The sequence below is a fragment of the Grus americana genome, chromosome 2, assembly GCF_028858705.1.
Source record: "Grus americana isolate bGruAme1 chromosome 2, bGruAme1.mat, whole genome shotgun sequence".
Taxonomy (NCBI): Eukaryota; Metazoa; Chordata; class Aves; order Gruiformes; family Gruidae; genus Grus; species Grus americana.
In genome coordinates, this window is record NC_072853.1 from 53,910,476 (window position 1) to 53,935,522 (window position 25,047).

Genomic DNA, 25,047 nt, shown 5'->3' on the forward strand with positions numbered 1-25,047 from the left:
AGCTGAGCACCACGCGGCCGCTCACTCACCCCTCCCCAGCAGGATGGGGAGGAGAATGGGAAAGACAAAGGCAAAGCCTCATGGGTCGGGATAAGGACAGGTTACTGGGACAGCAAGGGAGAGGCAGACAACAACAACAGTACTGATAACGGAATGTTCACAATGGGCGATAACAGAAAGCAACTTACCGATCTGATGGACCGGACACTCAGCCCACACTCAGCCCGTCCTGGAGCTGTGCCGAACCCACCTCTCCCCAACTAGCCCCCTTTTATGGTAAGCATGACATCACATGGTATGGAAGAGCCCCCTGGCCAGCTTAGCTTACCTGTCCTGGCTCCTTGTGAAAATTAACTCTACCCTAGCCAGAACCAGGACAAGGCTCAATTTCATGGTAAGAATAAAACTAAATACAAGATGCCTTTTATTTTACAGGATGCTTATGCAGAAGGTTAGTCAGGAACTATACTGTGCTCAGAAACATCCAGAGCACTGATACTACTTTGAATGTGTTCAAAGTCTGAACTGCTATTATGTAATACCAAATTCATTTTTTCCATCGAGTTACAGACCATGTTTTGTTCCACTGGTTATCATAGAATCATAGAATGGTTTGGGTTGGAGGGGACCTTTAAAGACCATCTAGTTCCAAGCCCCCTGCCATAGGCAGGGACACCCTCCACTAGACCACACTGCCCAAAGCCCCATCCAACCTGGTCTTAAACACTTCCAGGGATGGAGCATCCACAACCTCTTTGGGCAACCTGTTCCAGTGCCTCACCACCCTCATAGAAAAGAATTTCTTCCTAATATCTAATCTAAATCTCCCCTCCTTCAGCTTAAAGCCATTATCCCTTGTCCTGTCACTCCACACCCTTGTAAACAGTCCCTCTCCAGCTTTCCTGTAGGCCCATTCAGGTACTGGAAGGCTGCTATAAGGTCTCCCCAGAGCCTTCTCTTCTCCAGGCTGAACAATCCCAACTCTCTCAGCATATCCTCATAGGAGAGGTGCTCCAGCCCTCTGATCAGCTTCGTGGCCCTCCTCTGGACTCACTCCAACAGCTCCATGTCTCTCTTGTACTGGGGACCCCAGAGCTGGACGCAGTACTCCTGGTGGGGTCTCATGAGAGTGGAGTAAAGGGGCAGGATCACCTTGCTCGACCAGCTGGTCACACTTATTTTGATGCAGCCCAGGATATGGTTGGCTTTCTGGTCTGCAAGTGCACATTGCCAGCTCATGTTGGGATCGCAAAGTAGCCGGGGGCGGGGGGGAGGGTGTGGGGCTACACCACCACAGCATCTTAACCAACACCCCCAAGTCGTCCTCCTCAGGGCTGCTCTCAAAACAAAGAGTGTGTGTGTATATATATTTTTGTGTGTGTGTGTGTGTGTAGAGAGAGAGAACAGTGGAGAAAAGAGGACAAAATACAGCCTCATACTGCACTGACACACAGATTTTGCATCGTGAAAAATCTCCAAATAAAACAATAGCACCTAAAATAAAGTGAATATCCTATACAATTAGTAATAAATAATCCAGAATAACAAGACAATTTAAAAAGAAAAGCCAACAGAGGAAATGTTAAAAGAAAACTGGCTGAAAAATGATGCCTGAAAGTTACATTATAATAGTCCTGATTTACGTTAATTGAGGCATGTGGTGTTACTTCTGAATGTTAAGATGTGAAAACAGCAAAGACTGACCACTTGGAAGAACCCTTCTGAATGCATTAAGAACTCAATAGAGCTTTAACTTTTATACCTTAAGCATAGCTTCAAGAGGTGACCACAAAGACACACTGATCACTAGCAGAAATACTGAAAGAAAAAAAATTGTCTAAAAGCACTAAAAACAATTCAGTCCTCTGCTTTGTAGCTAACTCTATCTATAGTTTCAGCATGAACTACCAGCTTTCCAGAACACATTATACACAGATAAGGCACTCTTGTAATAAATTAAAATATACTAAGCAAGTGCAATAGCTTCTTTCAAACATTTTACTGGGGACAAAGGTAGTGGTTATCACTCTTGCTTTCTTAAAGTCTTACGACTGATGGGTTCCTATCAATGGCTGACACAGCCTGCATCTATAAAAAACTGCTTTCAGTTTTGATTTTAATCATGGTGTATGCTAAAACAGAACCCAAACTTCTTTCTCTTAAGTGTTATTAATCCTACCCCAAGTTATCATTTAAGGTCTTAATGCTTATTTTCTCCTTCCACTTCAAATTATATTTAATTCCTTTCAAAATGAGAGCTTCCACTGCTCCCTCACTGTAAACAAGTAGTGCCCTAAACTAAAAAGTGGATCAAGCTCATTTCCTTGAAAGGCTCTGATTCCTAATAGCAACAGGAAATTAACACTTCATCTTTTACTTCACCGAGACAATTTTTTTTTCCTCTCTCCTCTATTTTGATTAAACCTTTTGGAACTTTTATTTAGAAGTTCTTTCTTTCTGCCTCGCTGAAAAATGCCAACAGATTCAAGGACTGACAAATATTGTGATTACATAGGTCCCATATCCTTAGGAAATCAGAGTAGAAATGAGCCATTATTCCTGTTTTTCAGAGGCTCATTAGCTTCCAGTGCAATAGGTTCTCAGAAAATTAATTACTGTATTAGAATACAAGAAAAATTCTCAAGTCAAAGAAGTTCCTGTTAACCGGTAGAAGTTTCATAGATATAATTGTGAAAAACTGTGCTAAAAATTATAAGACAAATTAAAAATATGCCAAAATAAATAACTCTCATTACTACAGAGGTCAGTAACACAAGTTATAAGAACTTACGGCAAAAATTATTATAAGGCACTGCAATCTGTATAACTGCAGTCAACAGGAGTGAAAATACTAAAAGTAAAAAAAAATTTCAATAAATCTTTCAAATTATGCTCTAATAAAATAAAGAATTAGTTACTTTATTATCACTGGTAGCAAAACTGTACAAAACACCAAGCATCTTGGCAGCATATGAAAGTAATGTTGACATTCAGTCACAGCAAATCTAACTTTCATAAGAGTTACCATATTGCCAGCACTATATTAAGCATTTTTAACACATTACTCTTAATACTTCATTGTAGCCATCATGAAGCACAAAGCCCTTACATTTTCCTCCTCAGTTTCTTGTACAAAGAAAGCTTCTCCGTTGTCACCCAGTTTCATATGAAGATCAACGGCATCACCATTAATTTCTATATCAATCTGTGGAAAGAGACAATTTAATGTAAATAATTCATCATAGGGGAAGGCACTGACCTTAAGGCCCACTTTACTCCGAGAGTAAACTTTGTTCAATTGCATAATCATGTGTCTTTCTCTTCCCTCCGCTTTTCTGAAGGTCTGTTATAATAATGATCTTTATTTTGTTAATCTGCAAAATACATCATGCTCCTAGCAGAGTGCCTAAGACCCACAAGAAAAATTGGAAAAAAACCCCCAAAATATCTGAAGACAATCTTGTTCAACTAATTTGGAGAGCTAGAAGCATAAATAATAGTAATTATTGAATAGTCTTTATTTCCTGGAAGAATGATGAATGATTGAGACCGTTCATGTTCATTTGTTTAAAGCTCAACCTGAATTGGGGCCTAGGATGAATCTGAGTCCCAAATACCAAAAGTTCAAGATGACAAACTGGAAGCCTCCTGAAGGTGGGCTTTGTTTCAATGGGATAGAGATTTGCCACTATTATTTCTGCAACTCAGTTAACATTGTTTCAGATTTTCCTGCTCGTGAGTTTTTGGGGATATGACATAGGACCACAACCCTTCTACAGTCATAGTGCTTTCGTTAGAGGATGAATGTGTTTATTCTCATAAAAAGGTACTTTCACTTAGATTACATTGCAGAAAAGGGAAAGATTACCCTTCCCCACATGTATGAAAGAAAAGAAAAAACAAATATCTTTCTAAAAACAAGATACAACTATTTAACTTCCTCCTTGTTGTGTAATCTTGGGCATCCAGTTAAGTTCCATCCCAAATTTTTCCAAAGAAAATGTGTTCAATATGCAAATAAAATTACCTTATTTTTCAATAAATCTGCTTATCTAATGGTATCTGTATAACTGCATTTAGCCTAGCTAATTAAAAATGATTTAGTACAAGTCAGATAGAAACACGATGGACTTGCCTCACTGTAGAAAATGCCAATGGCACTTTGGGTTATATATAGTTTAGATATTTTTGTCAAAAGGAGACCAAGTTAAATACTGTAATTCCTATGAGATATCCAATATGTACATTACTCAAGTTGTAGTTCCCTGCCAATACAAAAGAATTACACCCCAAGACATACAGCTAGTATTATGAGTACTCATATTCATAGTTAGTTACTGTGATATGAAATGGCCAGTCAAAAAGGAAAGAGGACTAATTTTAAGATTGGCACATGGACTGCTCAGAAAAAAAAAACCAACACCACAGTACTAAGACAGTACCCATGTATCCTAATCCACTCTGTTATTCACCCATTTATGAGAATAAAACCATTAGCCAAGGAAACCAAATCATGGGAAATGATAAATTACAGGTAGATAACCAAACAGGCATAGGGAGTATAGCCAAATCATTACGATAACAGCTTTTATTTTTACCCACAAGAACTGAATGGTTTTGATTTGAAAATCATATTTATTTTACTATTGAATGGTTTATTCTTAAAATATTTTCTTGAATTTCCAATTCAGTAACATGAGTTTTCAAAAAATAGTAATAATTAAAAAATTACCTTAGTGTTTCTTTTTTTCCAACCTTTTCTTTAAGATGATTTAGACAAACATCCATAATTTTAGTACCCATACCTCAAACTGGTTTCTGGATATTTCCACATATATATCTTAAGTACAGAGTTGAAGCACAGAGATGCATATTTTGCGTTCCCATACATCTTGAAACTACCAATTGATCTTAGCCTCATAATATGCCAGAGTAAAATGCGTACACAATGCAGTAATAAACATTTAATTGACTATTGAGAGAATATTCAAATGCAGAATGGCAACTCCAAGGATGAAGATAGAAAGAAGCAGTAGCCATTCACTCAAGCAAAACCTGTGAACTACACTGACAGCCTAGTACAGCAGGTACCAAGAGTAGATGTTTCTACTATTCAACACCTTTTTAGAGGTGAAATCCTCTCAAATTTTGTTCAGCTTCTCAGAAGTGTAATTAAAGACATTTCGCAAGCTCAAATTTCAGATCGCTCCTGTTGTCAGTGTATCTCACTTGCTTAGACATTAGAAAAAGTGTATGGTATACCATCTGATATACCATACAAGTTATACCTTGCTGAAAAACATAATCTGTTGCACAAATGTTTAGGAAAATCAACTTTTTGTCATCAGTGTGCTCATTAACAAAAACACTAGCAAGTGGGAAATAAAACAAAAAAAATTAACAAGAAAACTACTGCTTACTTGTGTTACTATGATAAACTTACAACTTTAATGCATGTAACTCCCACTATGACCATTAACAAAAAATGCCCTAAAATAACTGCTCTTTTAGTTGCACTTTATTCTCCTTTTACAACCAGAATATAAAGATGGAGGTAGTTTCCTGCAGTGTTCTTTCACTTCTTAGAAAAGCAGCATATAATCTGGAGGTTTTACGATCTGTTTAAATGAATCCATCCTTTGGTAGTACACCCACAGGCAATACTGCCATACACAGTACTCCCCACTGACAGTAATGTAAATTCTCCCCACAATAGGTCCATTTTTTAGTCAAATTTATAACCCAATCTAACTCACTCCCTAGGCATGATTACTAAAGCCTATGGAAAGGGGATGGCAGGACGATCCACTCCGGTAGCGTCACAGTCTCAGACTGGCTGGGTAGGGAATTGTACCACATTCTCTTTCAAATATGCCCACAAGTGAATGAAGCCTCAGTCTCAGTTTTTATTTGCTTGTGGATATTAATATCTGTATTTTCTACTGCATATCAACCTTGAACAGAGCTAACAAGGAGTAATATTTATGATAGGTCACCAACCCTTAAGACATGCTCTACTTATCCTCTAGACATTTCAAAAATAGTTGCTTGCAACATCAGGGATCAAATGGCATTAAGCATTTCTTTCACAGCATACTTAAGTCAATAAATAGCCATGTAAACATTTGAGGCTGTGAAGTCTATATGTTTGTATTACTCTTTTTGCACAGTTCAAGAGCGGTCAAAGCTTTCTTTCACAGTATTTTTTTGCAGAGCCCTTAAATTACCACAGGAAGTTCTGTTTTGCATTCCGAAACTATCACTCTGTACAGAATATATGAGAAACTGCTCTGTACTAAATCAGCCTGCTAACTGGGTATGTGGGGGGCTGGGGAAGGAAGACAGAAGGGAAAATAGGAGAATGCATTGGTATTCAAAACTTTGTTTCGGCCCACTTTCTGAACTTACCACTTTTTCTTTAGAGCGCAATACACCAAGCTTCCCAAATCGGACATGAAAAGGAGAACACTGGTATGTACCATCCTGTTGCCGGACCACAATGACATCAATGCATCCTGAAAGGGTTGCCTGATTAATGCCTTTGTACAGCTCCTTCACAGTAACCAGGACTTGTCCTGCAAGTTGTCCTACGTAGTTCATAGTCTGAGACTACAGGAGAGGAAGAAAAAAGGAAAGTAAATAAATTTTAAAAATGTAAAAAGCTTTTGCAATTTTTTTTAAACGCATCTAAATAGATGTGCAATGTCATTCATCAATTACTCTGATTATTGTAACAAATGCCTTCAAGAGTCAACAGAATTTTGAGCCAATTCTTATATTACTAACAGTCCCCAGAGTTATAAAACCTATTAATAGCTTATTAACTTGAACATACAATTATTTAAATATTTTAAAGTAAATTTTGAAGCATGTAATTTTAAAACCCAAAGCCTACATTCAAATGATGCTTAATTACTCAGATAAGCTAAAGAGACAAATTCATTCTCTGAGGACTGCCTACTTAATACAACTGATCCTCTATCAAAAATGGAGATAATTGTACATAAGGATGGGGAAAAAAATAAATCTTAAAAATCAGGAAAAGTTATGTAGAGTGTACTACATGTAACTCTTCCTTTACAGCTCTATATTTAGAAAATGGCTGAGCCACCTTAAAGAAATTATCAAAAGATCTAATGGGAGACAGAGAAGTCCGAGAAAGAGTGTGAAGAAAACAAATATGGAAGAAATCCAGTTTTCTCCCTGTATAAGGTAAGCACACCACCAGTGAATTTATTTGCCATGAAACAAGTACTAAAATCTCTTGCAACATAAAAATCAGGAGCTTGTAAAAAACCTTCTTGAAAAGTTAATAAAAACAAAAAAATATTTATAAAAATAAAAATAAGTCCTTCCTCTCCACAAGATTTGAAAAAGAAGATGAGGGTTTTCCAATACATATTTAAAACTGTTTTGAAGTTATCCACAGAATTACTATGCTAGGTAACATACTAGAGAATTTTCTCCTGTAGCTTTTGTACGATATGGTTGATGAAGACAAAAAGAACAGACTGTCACTGAGTGACTAATGAGATTACTGGAATGGACTCCCTATCAACATTAGCGTTTAATAAAATTTGGTTTCACCTCTAAGTAATTTCATGTACGGCTATAAAATTGACTGCTTGCTAATGAAATAATAGCTCATTTTTGCTACAAAGGGGAGGTCTCACTTCAACCCTTCCTCATCTGACCCTCTTAATGAGCTGATTTTAGCTCACTGACACAACTGGCAGAAGTCTACCTTTTTGTTGCTGTTGATTATTTTGGTGGGTTAGTAAGTTAGATTAGCTCACAAAGAACATGACAAACACCAGAGTCATGAGGCGCACAGCAGCACCAGAGAGCTAGAAAGGAAGAAAAAAAAAGGCTAGGACAGGGAACTGAACATCCTCCTTTTGACAAGCGAGATATTTGCTGCATCTCATGGAACTATAACCCATGACAGAAAGGTAGCAATATCTCTGCTTTACTGTTTAAGCAATTAAGTCTTTCCCTACGATGACAGTCAATCTTTATTCCCAATCTCAGGAAAAATTCTCTAACATATAGTCATTGTCATTCACAGCTATACCTTGGCCACTTCCAAAAGGAGTCAATGGTATTGGCTTGCAAAGAAAAGTTCGTTTCATGTCACCAAGAAGACTGAATTTGTCAAAAGAAACGTTTGGCACAATCAGGAATAGAAGTCCTTAATAGAGTCTCCATTCCATATATTTAATTTCAGTGAACAGGACTTCAGAAGCAGACATTAGCAAGTGACTCTTTAAAAGATCAGATTTTCACACCAATGGCTAAAAATTGAGTTCAGTTGATAAATAATGCAGTTTTCCTCACATACTTGCTAACTGACCTTGTTTAACCACGGAAAAATCACCAAAACACCCACCCCCACAAGACTGAAGCATTCACCTATTTTACATATATTCTTGCTTTCCTGTAGCAAAACTTCTCTCTTTTGTAGATCTCAGTTATATTTCTGTAGCTCACAGCACACCCACTTCTACAATCATACACAAACAGAATTACCTGTTATGTGTGAAAGAGTTATTAACTTTTGAACCTACTGAGTATTAAAAACAATGCTTATAAGGAAAGAAGCTTTTTATGATCCAAGTCTTAACACAAACATTGTTTTGTACGTTGTGAGTAAACAAAATTGTAGATCAGAAACTAATTTGTATTATTGCTTATCAGGTTGTAGTTCAGCTTTTAACATAACGGTTCACTTTGAAAGATAAACATGTTATTTAAGAAAGTTCAAACTGCAGCAAGCAAATGATCAAATAGAAATAAAGTGTCACTACATACCTGAGAAACATGAGATGTTTAATTTATCTCAAATGTCAGTAGAACCCCAGCTAGGAGATTTTAAAATTTTGGTGGGTTTTTTTGGGGGTGGGGTTTTTGTTTGGGTTTTTTTTTCTCCTTTAAGTTTTATTGTATATTGTTGGAAAACTTGTGGTGAGCAGTACTATAGAGAGGAACAGCGTAAAATGTTATTGTGTTAAATCTTGCAAACGTGATAGAAAGCCTGATCACAGAATAACCAGTAAGACAAAGTATTTCCTCAGTAACACCCTTTAGTTCATGATTAGTAAACATTTCTTCAATGTTATTTTCCTGAAAGCAGAAAGCAGTATGCCTTCATAACCTGTTATAAGAACCTAAAAAGCACGCCAATTTCCAGTTCTGCAATTCAAGACAGAAATTTGATGGACAAGACAGGCTAAGAAAGGGCAATGCAGTATTTCACAATACTGTTTAGCTTCTAAGTTTTATTTATTTTGATATCCAGAGTATATACATCACCTCACACAGTCAAATTTCAGAACTCTGCATAAAAGCTCAAGTTAATGTAGCTCAGCACTACTCGTTCTCCTAGGATAGCAAATTAAAACGCTATCAATACCTAAGGTCTCACAGCAGAAAAACACTTTTTGTGATTTTTGAGGCTATAGAGAAATTGGTTTTTTAATGTTTATGCAATACTACCTAGTTTCCAAAAATTCTTAAAGCTGAATATATTAATACTACTAAGCTAAGTGCAACTGTAATTGGAATGGGGAAAGGATCTCCCTGTCCTATATTATAAAAAAAGAATTTTTTCTGGCAAGAAGCCATTACACTGCAAAAGACAGAAACTGAAATTGCCTTTTTCTTTTTCTTTTTTTGAGAGCCTGCACATAAAAGTAAATACAAAATAAGAAAACAAAATATCTACTTTGGAAGTTCAAGGACTAAAAATTCTGTGCCTCCATTTATAAAACAGTCAAATCAGTCAAACTAAGATTAACCCCACGTGTTTGTTGACTTCCTCATGTTACAGCAATGAGGAACAGAATGGCTCTCAGAAATAATGATTAAACAATACTAGAGCTCAGATAAAGTATCTAACATGACATAGCCAAATTTTCAAAACACATCACCAGGAAATGCTTACATTAGCATAGCTTGAGCGGGAGGTTTTGTGGATAGGAATTATACCTATGTACCATTAACAAAGAAGTTATTTTGGCTGCTACAGAACCAACATGTTTTCTTGAACAATTTTTTAATGTTATTCAGTAATATCCATATACAAGTGCAAGATATAATCAAAAGGCTGTCCACAAATTTGTGTTTTCTGTGCATTTGGAGTACTGCTTTAGTAAGCGTAAACTGCATTTTTGTCCGTTAAAGCTAACACCTTTCATACAGGTGCACCCCTATGAACATGAACACTACAAATGTCCGGTTCAACAACAGAAAGAGTGCAAGTTACTCAAAGGCAAACTATCAGATTGCTCTAAAGCGATACAGCTTTAGAGGGCATGAATTTTAACTATCACTGGGAAAAAAAAAAACCAAACAAAAACTTAAATCTAGATCTTAGCTTACAAGAGTGTAGATATTTATACATCCTATTTATTTTGAGATATATTTAGAGGATTAAAATATAGTCTAATGCCACATGATGTAAACAGTAGAGATGCTGTGTTTGTTTCAAGAGATTATGTAGAAAAACAAAATAAAAAACATGCACAGCAATTGCTTCCCTCAATTTATCTCATCTTGCCTATATTTGCATCTACATGTATGTATGAAGCAGGAGCATTCCTTAACCAGAGAAAATATTTAGCAAGTGTTTTACTAGTTTCTATTTGGTAACCTGAAAAGACTTGGGGGGGGGGGGGGAACCCAACCATGTTTAACAGGACTGATAAAGCATCAGGTCGACTTGGCAAACACAAGCAAACAAAACCATCTTCGCTCCTAAGTAAAGATTTTAAATGGGGTCTAGGATTGCTCCTAGTAGTGCACAGAGCACTTATAGAACAAAAATGGGAAACAAAGTCAGCCTGTTGAATGCCTAATTAGTGTCTTCCACATACTATTACATATAGGTAGTCAATTTTTATATATTTTAACTATGCTATAGGAAATTATATACCCATTTTTAGCAATAAATCTGTCAAACTCACCAAGATTCCAGAAGGAACCCTTTCATGGGCAGCAACAACACTTCTATTGAAGTTATCTTCAAAACCATCCTGTTCTGAGAAATGCATCTCAGAGAACAGGCAACTAACTTTCCACAGTACATGTAAATGCAAAGCTTATAGCCATAAGAGAGTATTGTATCAGCATTTCTTCTCATTCCATAGAAGCAGAATTATGTAAATTTTCTCGTCTCAGAGAAAAATGTTTGCTATACTTTCCCACGCAGTATTAAGATTAAAAGGGAAGCACTTCTTTAAGAAAGTTCACATAGGAACTCCCTCACCAATAGGCTTTGCTTGAAATGTCACAGCCCCCTTGCGCTCTTTGCGATAAGTAATAACATGGGCAGACTTTGCCATATGTTTGCACTGATAGGTAATGATCTTGTTTTACATCAGGTCATGTGACTTTAGCTGAAGCTCCCACGAAAAGAAACAGGGATTTAGTTAATGATTCTTAAGCAGAGTCTACATTAGCTCACTTGGAGACTTTTCATCCACTGTTGCAACTCTACCACCGGTAGCAGCATTCAAAGTCCTAGTTCAGCCAGCTGCACACCTAATTCAAGAATGCCCGCTCCCTCCGCTGACGGTTTCACTGGGCTAGCTAGTCATGTTTTCCAGGACACATCTGATGACATTTCAGGGTCCAGTATTTGTGGACTATTTTCATCCCTTTTTGACATTGCATTATAATAGTAGAGAGACAACTGACCTGGTGTCAAGCTTATACTAAACCATACAAAACCAATGCCTACCAAAGTAAACATTTTTTTCCTATGGAAATTTTCCTCCTTTCTTTAAACCGAACTGTTAAGGCAGTATAATTTTGGTGTGTGAACAATACATCCAATCTTATTGTATACCTCACTCCATGACTGAGAGTAAGAATTAATTTTTTGATCTGAGGAATTTTGAAATGTCATTACTTCTCCAAATAGTATCATGGATAGGTGAAATAACTGAGGAAGTGTAGTAGTATAAAGAAACAATTCTACCCCTGAGTAGTAGAGACATTCTCTGAGGATCATTAATATTCCCTCAACACAGACACATTTTCATTACCTTAAACCCATGCATCTCCTCCTCACCTCCACGGTGCTACTTTGTCTCTGCTACAGAAGACTGTGGAGGACTACTACTTGATTTACAAATTAAAAAATTAATCTAGGATCCTACCACCATCTTCACTCTATCCTCCTCTTAAATTTTGTAAATTTATGCATTGGGCTCAAGGACAATGAATCGCATTACCGGACGCAGCCAAGTGGCTTTTAGGTTTCAAAAATAATTAATGAACTACATTCAAGGCCAAAACTAAATTAATCTTGACAACAAATTGCTCCATTGAGTGTTGGGATTGCTACATCTGCAGTAGGGTTGCAATAAGCTTCTATCATCTCAGCCCTTTTCTATACACTGAATATGTTTGTATTTAATGTGGTTCTTCATAGGAAGAATCACTGGTTCTGTTAGCAGACATGACAAATATTTTTACAGGATATTAAGAATTACTAGATGCACTCAATTTTCCTCTGCTTGTTCATCATTACTTTATCATGTATCCATTAAAACATGGTAAAAAACACACAGTTATGAGCAGAACGGAAGCCAGATTTGTAAGACAGTGCTTCTTTTCAAACACTTTTGACTTAGCTTTATGCTACTTTTTTGTTTACAATTTTCTATCTATTTATTTCAGTATTGTTCAGTATTTCAGATTGACATATTTTCTTCAAAGCTTCTAAAAGTGTTTCAGAAGACAGCCTTTCTACTGACAAAATTGCAGTCACTGCACAGGCAAGATTTAGACAGGTAATAAGCTTTGCACATTTAGTATGCCTCCTTGTTTTTTATTTCTCAATATTAATAATGTAAATAAACTTACTCGGAGGGAATTATATTTTAAGTACTATGTTATTTACTTACAATTTACACAGGGAAATTAGCTTTAGTTTTGAAAAGCAAATATCCCAAATTTGGAAAGTATTAGAAGCAATGTTTTTCATGCAACTTTAATCCAGCTCTTTGGTGTGGGTAGATTTTACTGTGGTTTAGCCTCATAAAGCACACGCAAGTTTTTTTCACTAGTCTCATGCAAGTTAATACTGCTGAAAAGGGTGTGAGCACAGTTAAAACTTGATTTTGCAGAGTCTCCCTCCATTTTTTTACCTCTCTGCATATTCAAAACATTGCTTCCACAGGCTACATTTGTTAACTGCTAATCAGATTTACATATCCCAGGTGGCCATTACAAAAAAAAAGTCTGATTGCCTGTGAAAATTACAATTAAGTGATTTGATTGTACTGTATAGGAACTGTAAAACAAGCGCAGCCAGAACACAGCTACAGGACTTTTCCCCAGCTTTCATCAGTACATGTCATTCTAAATTCTGGAAGGAAAGAAGCAGAAATCCTATGGACATGAGCTTCTATCAGTACATAATCACAATTCACTCAAGAGATAAGGACAAATTTGCTAAGATGAACAAATACGACAAATCCTTCTCTAATTAACATATCCTAAAAGATACAGCAAGCATGGGCAACCTTTGTTCATGTCCCGTATGTCCCCTTCACCCCATTCTGCTCGAAATTATTTTACTTACTATCAACTAAGACTTAAGCACCCCAGTTTTCAGTCTCACGCCCCATCCTTTCTCCCCAGGCCTCAACTCCTATTCCTAAATACCACCACACTTCTTTATGTTCATGTACTTTTTACACTTTGTCTGTTGGGTGCAAACAAAGTGGAAGAGTTCCCAATTCTCCTACAGAGATTACAAAAATCAGACTGGGACTGAAAACACTCTCCTGTGCCCAGGTTCTTGATCCTAGCCCTGGCCTGAAGCATCTGCTTACTGAAACTGGAAATACAGTTCTGCTTATTCTAGCTTGTGACAAAACACATTCAATAAAGCATCTTTGTCACTTTTAACTGCAAAAGTCTATCCATCCTCATTATGGACTTTTAAACCTAATTCAAAGGCTAATAACTTTGCCAAATTAAAATAAATTTACACATGAATAGCAGAAGACATACTGAATGAAGACCATCTGCCTCAGGTCCCTTCTGAATAGGGACACAAGAATTATTCTAAGAGAAAACAGCTAGAATTTTTCCTCTACTAGAGTGGAAACATACCATCAAGTTTCGCTTCTTATAAAAAAAAATATATTTGCTAAAATTTTCCATATAAAGGCTGAAGGTGGCTAACGTATAACTTGGAATGAAATTTTCCATTTTAGCCACGTTATATACAACTAAAAATCAAGTTCTGCTCAAAAATGTGGAAAAATACTAAAAGGCAATGTTACCTGCTTTCACCCACAGTTCCCAGCTGTAAAAAAAAAAAAAAAAAAAACCAACCCAAAACCAAAAACCAATCCAAAACCAAAAAATCCTATTACAAGTTATAATAGCATGGTACAAAAATCCAAGCAGTTAATAGATGTTAGAGAAACACCAGTGATACAAAAGCAATGCATTGCCCACTAAGATGGTGGTTAAAAATAAATAAACCCAAATGTCTAGTTTTCCATCTATGATGCAAGATGGTAAATTCAATGTCTTCAAGATCTCCTGTCAAGTAGAGTCAAGAGCCATGCAAATTAGAATATTTTTCAGAGCAGCTGAAGTATCTCTAAGGAAAAAAAAAAAAAAGATAGCAAGAAAGGAAATCTGCAGTTTACTTGAACTTGGCCCTTTTGTAATGTGTCAATAGTTATATCTGTATGATCTACTATGAATCATCTGATTCCGGTATTATGGCATCTTTCCTTGTATTAATTTGAGCATTTCCTTTTGTTTGTTTGTTGGGTTTTTTTAAGTTACCTTTTTTCTGTTTACAAAGGAACTTCAGTAAGAACAAAGAATACTTTAAGAGTCCATAAAGTGAGTTTTACTGTTAAAATGATGAGTTCAATCAAAAACTTAAGTTATATACACACAAAAAGTTCTTATGTACGTGAAGACCTTAACTTCTTTCAAGGTTCTGAAAAGAAGTAACTGGCTAATCCAAGAGCGCACCCCTTTGGAATCTGCATGGGCATATCCCACACAAGTGCCTGCCACACTTGGCATATCTATTTCCAGCAGCAGATTCTTCTATAGCAACATCATCTTTGGTTGAACGTATTTCTAGATATATACCACAGAAAGCAAAGTTTCTGAACAGAAATTCTATCTCATTTTTACATGAGATGTGAGAAAGCAGATGAAGCTTTTCCCGTATGTTTCTAGAAAGCACTAAGCATTTTCCTAATAAGCAATCCCTTAGCTTTCTATTTTTTCTATTTAAAAGGGTTTCTTTCAAGCACTGATCGGCCTCAGGTGTATTTATATTTTCTTACAACCGTCCAGGATTTAACAGTCAAAGCAAATGAACATAGGCATGTGCTTAAGCATGAATTGCATCCTGATCTATTATAGAATCACAGAATCTTTTAAATTGGAAAAGACCTTTAAGATCATCAAGTCCAACCATTAACCTAGCACTGTCATGTCCACCACTAAACCATGACCCTAAGTGCCACATTCATTAGTGATGAATAATTTGGTTACCTTTAGAATGGATACATGAATGCAAGATCTGAGACTAGTAAGTATCTTCAGGCTGACAAGAAGGAACAGAAATATACTGATTCTGAGAAATACATATATGGAATACCCATAATGTTCTAAACATAGTGTATATAAACAAAAAAAACTTTACTTGCTAGACTCTCCGTATTGTTGAACTGATGAACATGTACTAAAATAGAACATCCATAAAACATCCATAAATTTAATTTGCATATAAGAGTTGGTTCTTTTATTAGAAAATCAGATAAAAATGCTAGTCTTACAGAATTCCCACACAAAGGTATTCACAGCATGAGATACTGGGAAGGGGAAAATTAAATATCGCTGAGCAAAAGTAGTTCACAATCTACTTGCATTATTGAATTTTAACGAACACAGAGATCACATCTGTCTGAAGGATACATCTGTTCACCCTCAGCACACAAAAGCATGTCTGCACCATCTATACAGGACAAGAGAAACCTGTAAAGCAGCCTCACAGATTTTTTGTTTGTGTTAGCACAGACACTTTTCATTTGGGGAATGAACGGCTTTAAGTCACCATTAAGTTTTGGGTTTGTGGTTTGTTTGTTTGTTTGTTTGTTTTGAAATCATTGTATTTCAGTTCACATTAGAAACTAAATTCTATTGTTAGCCAAGGGAGAGACAAATACTTCCATTCCTAATGTAATCTCAGCTACAATTCATTATTGGAAGCGCTTCTTTGAAAGAATTTTGCAAAGAATGCTTTACACATTTCCTTTAAAAGGCTTTTCACAACCATCAATCCAGAAGTAGTACATTTCCTGAGGAGACAGTTATGCAGTCTAAAAAAAGACAAGTAAACCTAAAGACATGACCTAAGACTGGCTTAGCATGTACTGGCCACGTAGACCAACACAAAAATATCACCTGGTACACCGGAGACTTTGCTATTATTACTTTGCATATTCACATTTCTAGTATTGAACTTAAGCACTTTAGATAAAGAAATGGGCCAGTTCCTCAGTTAAAAATCTTATCCGTTCACTCAGTACAGATAGCAGCAATGAGGAAATGTCTCTTAGTTTTGGGAAAAGTGACTCAGGACAACTTCTGCCAGTTAATGTCAAATACATAACTGTAAAGTTGAAAGAAACTGATAGCAATAAAATACTTAACTAGGAAGGGGAAGCTAACATCCTTTACTTGGAAATTCCTTTGAAATATAAACACATGAAAAATTAGATTTCTATCAAAAAAAAAAAATCCCCAAAAGTGTGCTTAAACTCAAAGACAATTTGGCTTGATTTGGCATTACAGTTTCATATTAAATTAGCCTGCCTGCACAAATGCTACTACATACTACAGTATTTGTAACAACCAAGATGAGATAGCAGCTAGGCAGAATAAAAACTCATTTTAAGTGAAACATTCTTTGCAAAAGCAGCAACATTTTTACTATGTTTGAAGTGGACAGCTTTATTTACAATTTTTAAAAAAAATATCTTTGCTTACCTACATAACAGTGAGATATTTACAGAGGTGACATCTTTGTATTACTGTAGAACCTTAAAATGCAACTTCAATGAGATCAAAGGTTCATAAAGAAAGTACTCCTGATCAGCGCTGCCAGACGCAAAAAACATTGGAATACAGTATGCTACTATGTTATGTTCTCAGAATTTGCCCAGTATGGGATGAAAACATCTAATGCATATGCTTTAGACCTGAATTTGATCACAAACATATCACCCACTGATTTGAAAAAGCATGAAAGCTTTTTCACTGCAGATATATGGAACATGCACCACTGAACCTCACACCAGAAGGTGTCCTTTCATCTCTTTTCAGAGTTATGTGCAACGTATCTGCAATTCATGATATAAACAATGATTAAAAGTTACTTTATATATAAGCCAAAGCTATTTTACAAAAATAAAAAAGTAGAGTTCTAATTCAGCACAGATATTCTATGATCACACACAGACCTTGAAGAACTGTCTGTTTTCCTATATGCTTTGATCTTGCACTTAAGACGTTAAAGACTGGAAAAGAAGAAAATTATGATCTGGAGTATTAATCATGTGAGCATCTTCCAGGAAAAGAGACACAAATGCAACTAATTTAACCTCTAGCTTTGACAGAAGTTACCAATGTGGCTTTGAACAAAATCCTTTCAGCTTGATCTGATCTAGATTGCAAGTTCTCTTGGCAGAGATCAAGCCATAAAGCAAGCAATACAAAAAAGGGCTATTCTGGGCCAGAAGATACATAAGGGGGCGTCAAGTGCATTTAGTGCAGTTTATATTTCCCCATAATTGATCATGACTTTACACTACTGGACAGAAATGCTGGAAACACAGAGAACGGACAAAAAGTTCTCTGCACTGCAAAACTGGAACATTTTACATGTATGTCTTCCAAGTAAATAATAACAAAGAACTAAACTTACTTTCATATCAAAACAAAATGTTATGTACTAAGAATAAGACAAGTTCAAACACCACTCTCTTGTAGGCCATTAAAAAAACCCAAACATTTTGATATGTTTAACTGAAAAGTTATGCTATGAGCTTAAAAATACTGTAATTGCTTATGAGAGCCCTTCAGCACTATCTAGTTATTCCTACTGTAATTAAGAATAATAGCAGATAATACAGCATTTCATTCAAAGTTCCTGACATCCTGAGTTCATTTAGAAACTTTTTAACTTTAGCTTATCAGTTTAATATTCTACTATATAATAGTAATATGTTTTTACAGAGCACATCACAGATCATTCCCTTACTCCACTCAAGTAAAGAGATCTTCCTTGATTTTTGTAGGAGATGGCAAAATTGTTTACATTCCTCTATGTTCTGGGATGTAAAGAAACTATAGCAGGGGCTAAGAAAGAAGGTACAACTGATGGCCCTGGCTGGAGCTAGTTGCCTAGTATGCATACCTAACCATTATTTGTATCTCCTGAATGACTGACATGCCCACACTTTCAGTAACACCAAGAGAAGGTATTTTGTGACTTACTGACTAATGAGTATCTGTATATTCTTAAAATGTGTATAATGCTAGACATTTTTTTCCTCTTTCAATATATTTTGCAAACATTAAGAGTTCAGTATTAAAAGCTGTCCTGAGAAACGCCATTATAAAGTATTTAAAAAAAAACCCCACAAAAAAACCCAACAAAAACCCCCCGAACAACTGAGTTCTATAGGATTGTCTATCATCTTCTCCTCTGACAGTATCCTAAATGATACCGTATACCATTATGGGATAGGGCTAACAAATTTTTTCTCGTAACAACAATGGAATTTTGTTTGGGGGGGAAGTAATGAGATGATGTGCACGTACAAAGTGCAGTCAAAACATAGGTATATTTATGACATCATTTTGTTGGATGGAAACGCACATATTTAAAGCATATTGTCTTGCTCTATTGAAAATCATTGACTGCTACATGTACTCAGTAACCACTTAACTGGAGGAAAAATGCAGTTCACACAATTTAGACGTGCGCTTGGCAAAAACTCAAATACATAGACAAAAAATGCAGACAGTGTACTTCCAGTGATTAACACTTCATACTGCCTACACCAGTAAGGATAAACAGAAAAAAACAAAGGAGCAGTGCCCCACAGGTACGCAAGTTAACAGCCCGAGTTTAAGAGATGCATATCCGTAAAACGGAAGGGGCTCGGGCATCAAGGCACGTATCGCGATTTTTTAAATTTTAAGGGTCGCACCGTCAAGCAGAGGCACTAAAGCCAACGTTTCAAACGGCACACCGCCCTCATGTCACCGCAAGGCTGGGAGGCAGCGCCAGGGGTCACCCAGCGCTGGCCTGCAGGGCAGGCAGCACGCAGCCCCCCACCTGGCAGCCAGGGGACGAGAACGGATGTTTCCCCTTCCCCTCCACCCCCGCACACCGGGACAGCTCGGCTGCCGCCGGCCTGGGCTGCGAGGAACCCGGGGCAACGGCCGGGAGCGCAGGCACAGTTGGGGGGCAAGGGGGCCTTAACTATCGCTGCTCGGAGCCTTCTTCGGGGAGGGGAGCCAGGCCGGGCCGGCAGCCGGAGCAGGCCCTCCGCCACCCCCATTCCCCAGCCGCCGTCGGGGCTCGTTCGGCGCCCCCCCCCTTCCCTCTCACACACCGGCAGACACCACACCGCCGTGTGCGCCCCCTCCCCAAGCCGAATTGGCGGCGGCGGCCCCTTCGCGCTTACCTCGAGGGAGGCCCGGCGGGGCCGGCGTCAGCCGAGAAGGGACGGATGGATGAATGGAGGGGAAGAGCCAGGGAGCAGACGCGGGGCGGGGAGGGGACAGAAGAGAGCAGGGAAAGCCGCGCTCGGCTGCATGCGAACTGCGCCAAGCGCCGGCGGTTGGTGCAGCGCGTGCACGTCCACGCGCGCACTGGCGGCGGGCTGCGGGGTCGCGCCGCCGCGGGGGCGCGGGCGAGTGGGTGGGCGAGCGCGCGAGCGCGCGCCACCTCAGCGGCGCGGTCCCGCCTCGGCCCGGGTGCCACGTGACCTTGGGGCGACGCGGCGGGGGAGGGGCGCGCGCGGCGGAGGCGCGTGCGCGGGGCGGCGGCGGTTGAGCGGGAGCGGAGGAGGCGGCGGCGGCGGTTGAGGTTCCGCACGTAGCCGCTGCCACGTTCTGTGCTGTGCGGGGGGAGCAGGGTCGGTGTGGGGCAGGAGACGGCTGCGGGCATTTTAACTGGCGCCAGCGAAGAGAGACAGAGGCTGTGGTGACCGCGGCTTTGTTGCGACAGTCACCCGCGGCAGGGTGTGCGTTGCCTCCCCCCGGCCTGCCTTCTTCGTCCGTCTTCCTCCTCTCCTCCTTCCCTGGCGCCGCAGAGTCTTTCGGCGGGCGTCGGGAGGCTGTAGCCCAGCCCCGTGTTGCTGTCACAAGCGTGGCGCGGTCATGGGTTGGGTGACGCATCCCGGCTACCTACCGCGGTGCGTTGGTTCCCGCCCGTTTCCTCAGGCGCGGGGCAGAGGTGATGGGCGGCAAAGTGCGCTCTGCAGCTATTTATAGCCGTAGTCTGAGCTTGTCTCGGAACTAACACCTCGTGACGGGGATGTTTCAAAAGAAACGCCGTGTTCAGGGTGTTTGCTGCTTCATACATCTGTCACTGCATCCATTTGGAAGTTACCCATCTACCCGGAGGACGTTGGAAAAGAATATATATTTATTTACTTACTTTTTAAATGAAAGTGTAGAATTGCAAAATCAAAACGTGTCCAGCAGGCCCAGTATGTATTTCAGGTCAGCAGCTGCGTTGCCCATTGCTTTTGTGATTGACACCACTGCTCACTGAAGTGGGTGTGTTTACATATTATTATTTACTTGAGTCACGCTATTGCCCAGAGGTCCCAGATGATACTGAGATGTAGTATGTACTAAGCCAGGATAATATTGTCACCCCAAACAAGTATAAAAAAAGGAGAAGTAGTACAATTGGAGTTTAGGTTTCCCAAATGTGAATTCGGTGTTTTATCACTATCCATGTTACTTCTTTATTTTACTGTACTTTTAGTTGTCTGTCAATTACTTTTTAATCTGCTAGTCTGTTCATGAGAGTTTTGTTAAAAGCCGGCTTTGCCCCACTTGTTGGTAGAACCATTGTGGGCTGTCACGTAGGTTTTATATAATTGTCACATAAGAAAACAGGCTAGTTAACCATATTGATGCAACTGACAAAAAGACGTGCTAGCATGCAAAGTGGCATATAGGCAAAGCTTACTGTGATAGTCTATATATCTATAAACAGATTCTTGACAATCTTTTGTACCAGTCCTACAAACAGATAAGAAGATCTGTTTATTAATCTGTACCTCCTGGTACAATCTGCCTAAAAGATTATAGCCAGTGAGTTTGCTTATTTGCAAATAATATATTTAAATCCCTTTGAGCACAGAACTAAAAAAAAATCTATCCCCGCATAACATGCGGGTTGGCTTTTTTATGAAAGCAGTTCACAGAAGACACAAACACAGAATTAAACCGATAGAGCGACTGTATTATACATATGTAAAAAGAATAGGTCAGAATTCATGCCTGCCCATTTTGATGACGATGTTGTCATGTCAGAAATTCGGAGTCAATGTTAGAACGCTTTTTAGGACTTGGGATACATGGATGCAACACAGACTAATGGAGCAATTTTCCACCCTTTAGTGCAACCACGTTAGCTGCAGCAGTTTTCTGAAGAGGCATGCCATTTGAATATAATGTAATAATAATTACGTAGCCACATTAGCATAATGTAGGTCACAGACATGCAGTCTGTCTGTCAGCTAATAGATCATTTCCCTTCTTTACCAATTTCCTTATTTGGCATCTTAGTTCCTTAGTTTGTGAGGGTAACCACATCAGTGGTTGCTCAAACACAGTATTTTTGTGTTCCCCTGATCTTAACTTTGCTGGTCATTGCAGCAAGTGATTTTTTTTTAAGTTGAGGGGATTCTCCTTTCCAATACCAGATGGCTCTGTTCAGAGGGAGATAAGAGGAAGGGGCTAAATCTATCATATGTCCTCAAATATCAATTTTAAGCTAGATCCTATTAGAAAATTAAGCCTAATCCAAAAGCAGGCTAGCTTCTTGGGTGGCAGAAAAATCTTTACTTGAAAAAGCGTAACAAATTGATGTCATACTTTTCTATTTCAGACCTGGAATAGGCGCTTCTGATTAAAGAGCATTTATTTGAAAACACAACCTTTTCCATTCCAAAAATATCATCTGCAGACGATCAGAAGGCTACAGAAGCAGACAGCCTGCAGTATTTTCCTTTTGTATTCTCTACTCTTTTGCACTTACACATAGAAGATTACAATCAAGCTGTAAAAACAGCTTGCATTTTCTGCAGTTGTATCAAGTGAGATTTGTTTCCATTCTGATTGCGTGGAGTTGCACACGTTGTGGTGTAGATAGGATCTCCCTAAATCTATGCGTGATCTGCGGTCATTGTTGAACCACATCTCACTGATAGTTAAACCAGGGCCTCCAGGCCACAGGAAACCTGCCACCTCATTTACGTTCATTTTGCCATTTCACCACAAATGTCACTATTCTTTTCCCCATCAGGGACAGGGGAGGGGGTGATGAGAGCAACTTCTTATTTTCTTTTTTTTTTCTTTTTTTTGGTGGAGGGGAAATAATTTGAAAGCGTGTTACCTACTGCCATATGTAAATTGGTGGCTCTCTAGCTGTTCAACTGCCAGATCATATTGCTGCTAGCAATAGTGCGTGAAAGAGGTAGCCTGCTTAGGGCTAGGCAAGGAAGGATGAAGGGTTTCCAGCAGGTTAGGATACAGAGTGCCAGGGGTAAATCACAGGTCTGGGAGGATATAGGGTGCTAGGCATGGCTTTGATGAAGTCTCAGAAAATTTGTGGTTCTGCAGGTAGTAGAGAGCTGTAGGCATAGGGTTGTAGCACCAACCCCCAGCTTGTGTTGGTCCCTGAGTGCTCAACATGTTGCTGACATTTGTAGATGAAAGAAAAAATGGCCTTTTGCTTAGTTGTTAACAGCAGGGGTTTTTTTTTAAAAAAAAGGTCTTTGGCCATATAAGGCAAAAATAGCTGACATCAGTGATGAGATAGTGTTAGGTCATTTAACCTGTTTGTATGCATACAACACCCAGAAACCACTGTTTGGAGCAGTCATTTATTCCATAGCCACCATAACCCCTGCTCTTATTACAGCAGTCAGAATATCCTTAAACTTTTTTGGGTTTTGGTGGTTTTTTTAAATTTTTGTTTAGACTCTATCTGTTATATCTTACCCCTAGTACACCTGAGAGACTCCTTATCCCTGCATCTTAGTCATGACTAGCACATGTCCTCTCAGGAGTGTTACAATAACTTCTCTGAGATCAGAATGACATTATGACAGGATATAACATTTTAGTTTAGTTTATCTTTTTAATCCCATTTAACAGTTGGGGGGAAAAAAAAAAAAGAGGACATTTAATAGCAAGAATTCAGGGCTGTAAAGAACTGTACCCTGAGCCCCCAAAACATTTAAGCACACCGATAGTCCCACTGTAGTTGATAGACTTGTTTGTAGGTTTAGGGTGTTTGGTTAAGTCAGCACACTCAGATCAAGTCTCACGTGAGCAATATTTCTCCATTCTTTGTCAATCATTAGCAGGTGTTTCACAAACCATCTTCTGATAATAGATATGATAGAGTTTCAGGCCTCCTGTTAAGAGGTTCCTTACCCTTCCCAAAATCGGGGCCTAATAAAGTAAGAGGTTTTATTCTGCCACTGCTCGAGTGAGTAATGAAACAGTAAATGGAAATGACTGTATCAACTAGGATGGATGGTAGAAGGTGCAAGATGGGGAAAGAGGGAACAAAAGGTGTTGTGTTTGAAAATGTGCAGAAGGAGAAAGATTACAGGAAAGACATTTCACACAATGAAATAGGAAGTGAGACAAGGGGAAAAGTCAGCAGAAGATTGCAGCCAAATCTGGTGCCTTCCTCCCTCTCTTTGCTATTGGTCTCATCACCTCACTCTCTCTCTCACAGTGCCTTCATCTCCAGAAGCCCTCGTGGGACAAAGCATTTTCTCTAACATTTTTCTCTTAACAGCTTTTGTTGCTCTTTTCCCTGGCCAACATTTTATTTCAGTTCTTAAAACTTACTATCCTTTTAACAACACAAGAAAATTTGTGTGGAAAGATTTGTTTCAGCTGTCTGGTCAGTACAAGTGCAGCTTAAATGGAGTATTGTTCATGCATTGACCTTATAGTTACTGTTCAAGGACACAGAGCAGAGATCCACCCTACACTAGTTTAAGGATGATCTCAACTTTGCAGCTAGCTGCTTCAAAGATTATGGCTTTATATGTTATCAAATTAGGGTTTATCAGTCTCCAACCACAGACAGGTCCTCCTCAATAACTGGCTAGCAAATCCAGAACTAATTCTCAGAAGAACACAAGGACACCTGGAATCACAATGCCTTTACTACAGTGGAAGGCAAAGCCTATTTTTCACATCTTCTTTCGTCTTCAAAAATTGCCCTTTGTAATTTTGGATGGTGATTAGATAATATGGTTTAATACAACACTTTCCCACGCTGTTAAATACAGTTGTTGTAACACAAGAATATGAATTTATAATAGAGTTATAAATTTGAATATAAAGAGTAATGCGTGCTGGAATAGAGTATGTAGGTGAGAAAGAAGATATTATCCACAAGTAGTACTTCAGATAAACATTGCAACCAGTGTCAGATTTTAAATGTAGTCGAATGGTTCTGTGTGTTTGATAGGATATTCTGTTGCTTCAGAAATAATTTGCATTCTGTCATGTAATGGACAGAGACTGAAACAATTTTTCATAGTTATCATGGGGAACAATGTAAATTATACATTTAGATTGTAAGAAAAAATATTCAAACATGGTAACATAAACTTTAATATACTCAACAATTCTGTTAATATTAATTTTGAACATTTTGTTATGCATTTGTGAACAACTACAGCTTAAGTAATAAAAAAAAAAAAGTTGAGG

The 25,047-nt window shown here is 38.4% G+C and overlaps 1 protein-coding gene across 4 annotated transcripts in view; it reads right to left on the reverse strand.

Annotated features, from left to right (window-relative positions):
• The window catches only part of LPIN2 (lipin 2), a 45,197-nt gene extending 25,229 nt beyond the window's left edge, over positions 1 to 19,968 (reverse strand). For 3 of the 4 annotated variants that reach the window (XR_008575750.1, XM_054815626.1, XM_054815629.1), the window contains exons 1-3: positions 10,965 to 11,276; positions 6,409 to 6,609; positions 3,110 to 3,205 (exon numbers count right to left, since the gene is read on the reverse strand). Coding sequence is in view for 3 of the 4 variants with exons in the window: in XM_054815626.1 (XP_054671601.1) it covers positions 3,110 to 3,205; positions 6,409 to 6,609; positions 10,965 to 11,051 (384 nt within the window). In the remaining variant the exon portion in view is untranslated. Of the gene's footprint in view, positions 1 to 3,109; positions 3,206 to 6,408; positions 6,610 to 10,964; positions 11,277 to 19,751 lie in introns of those variants that run through there. The other variant, XM_054815627.1, reaches the window with a different exon arrangement.
• Between the last annotated feature and the right edge of the window lie 5,079 nt (positions 19,969 to 25,047).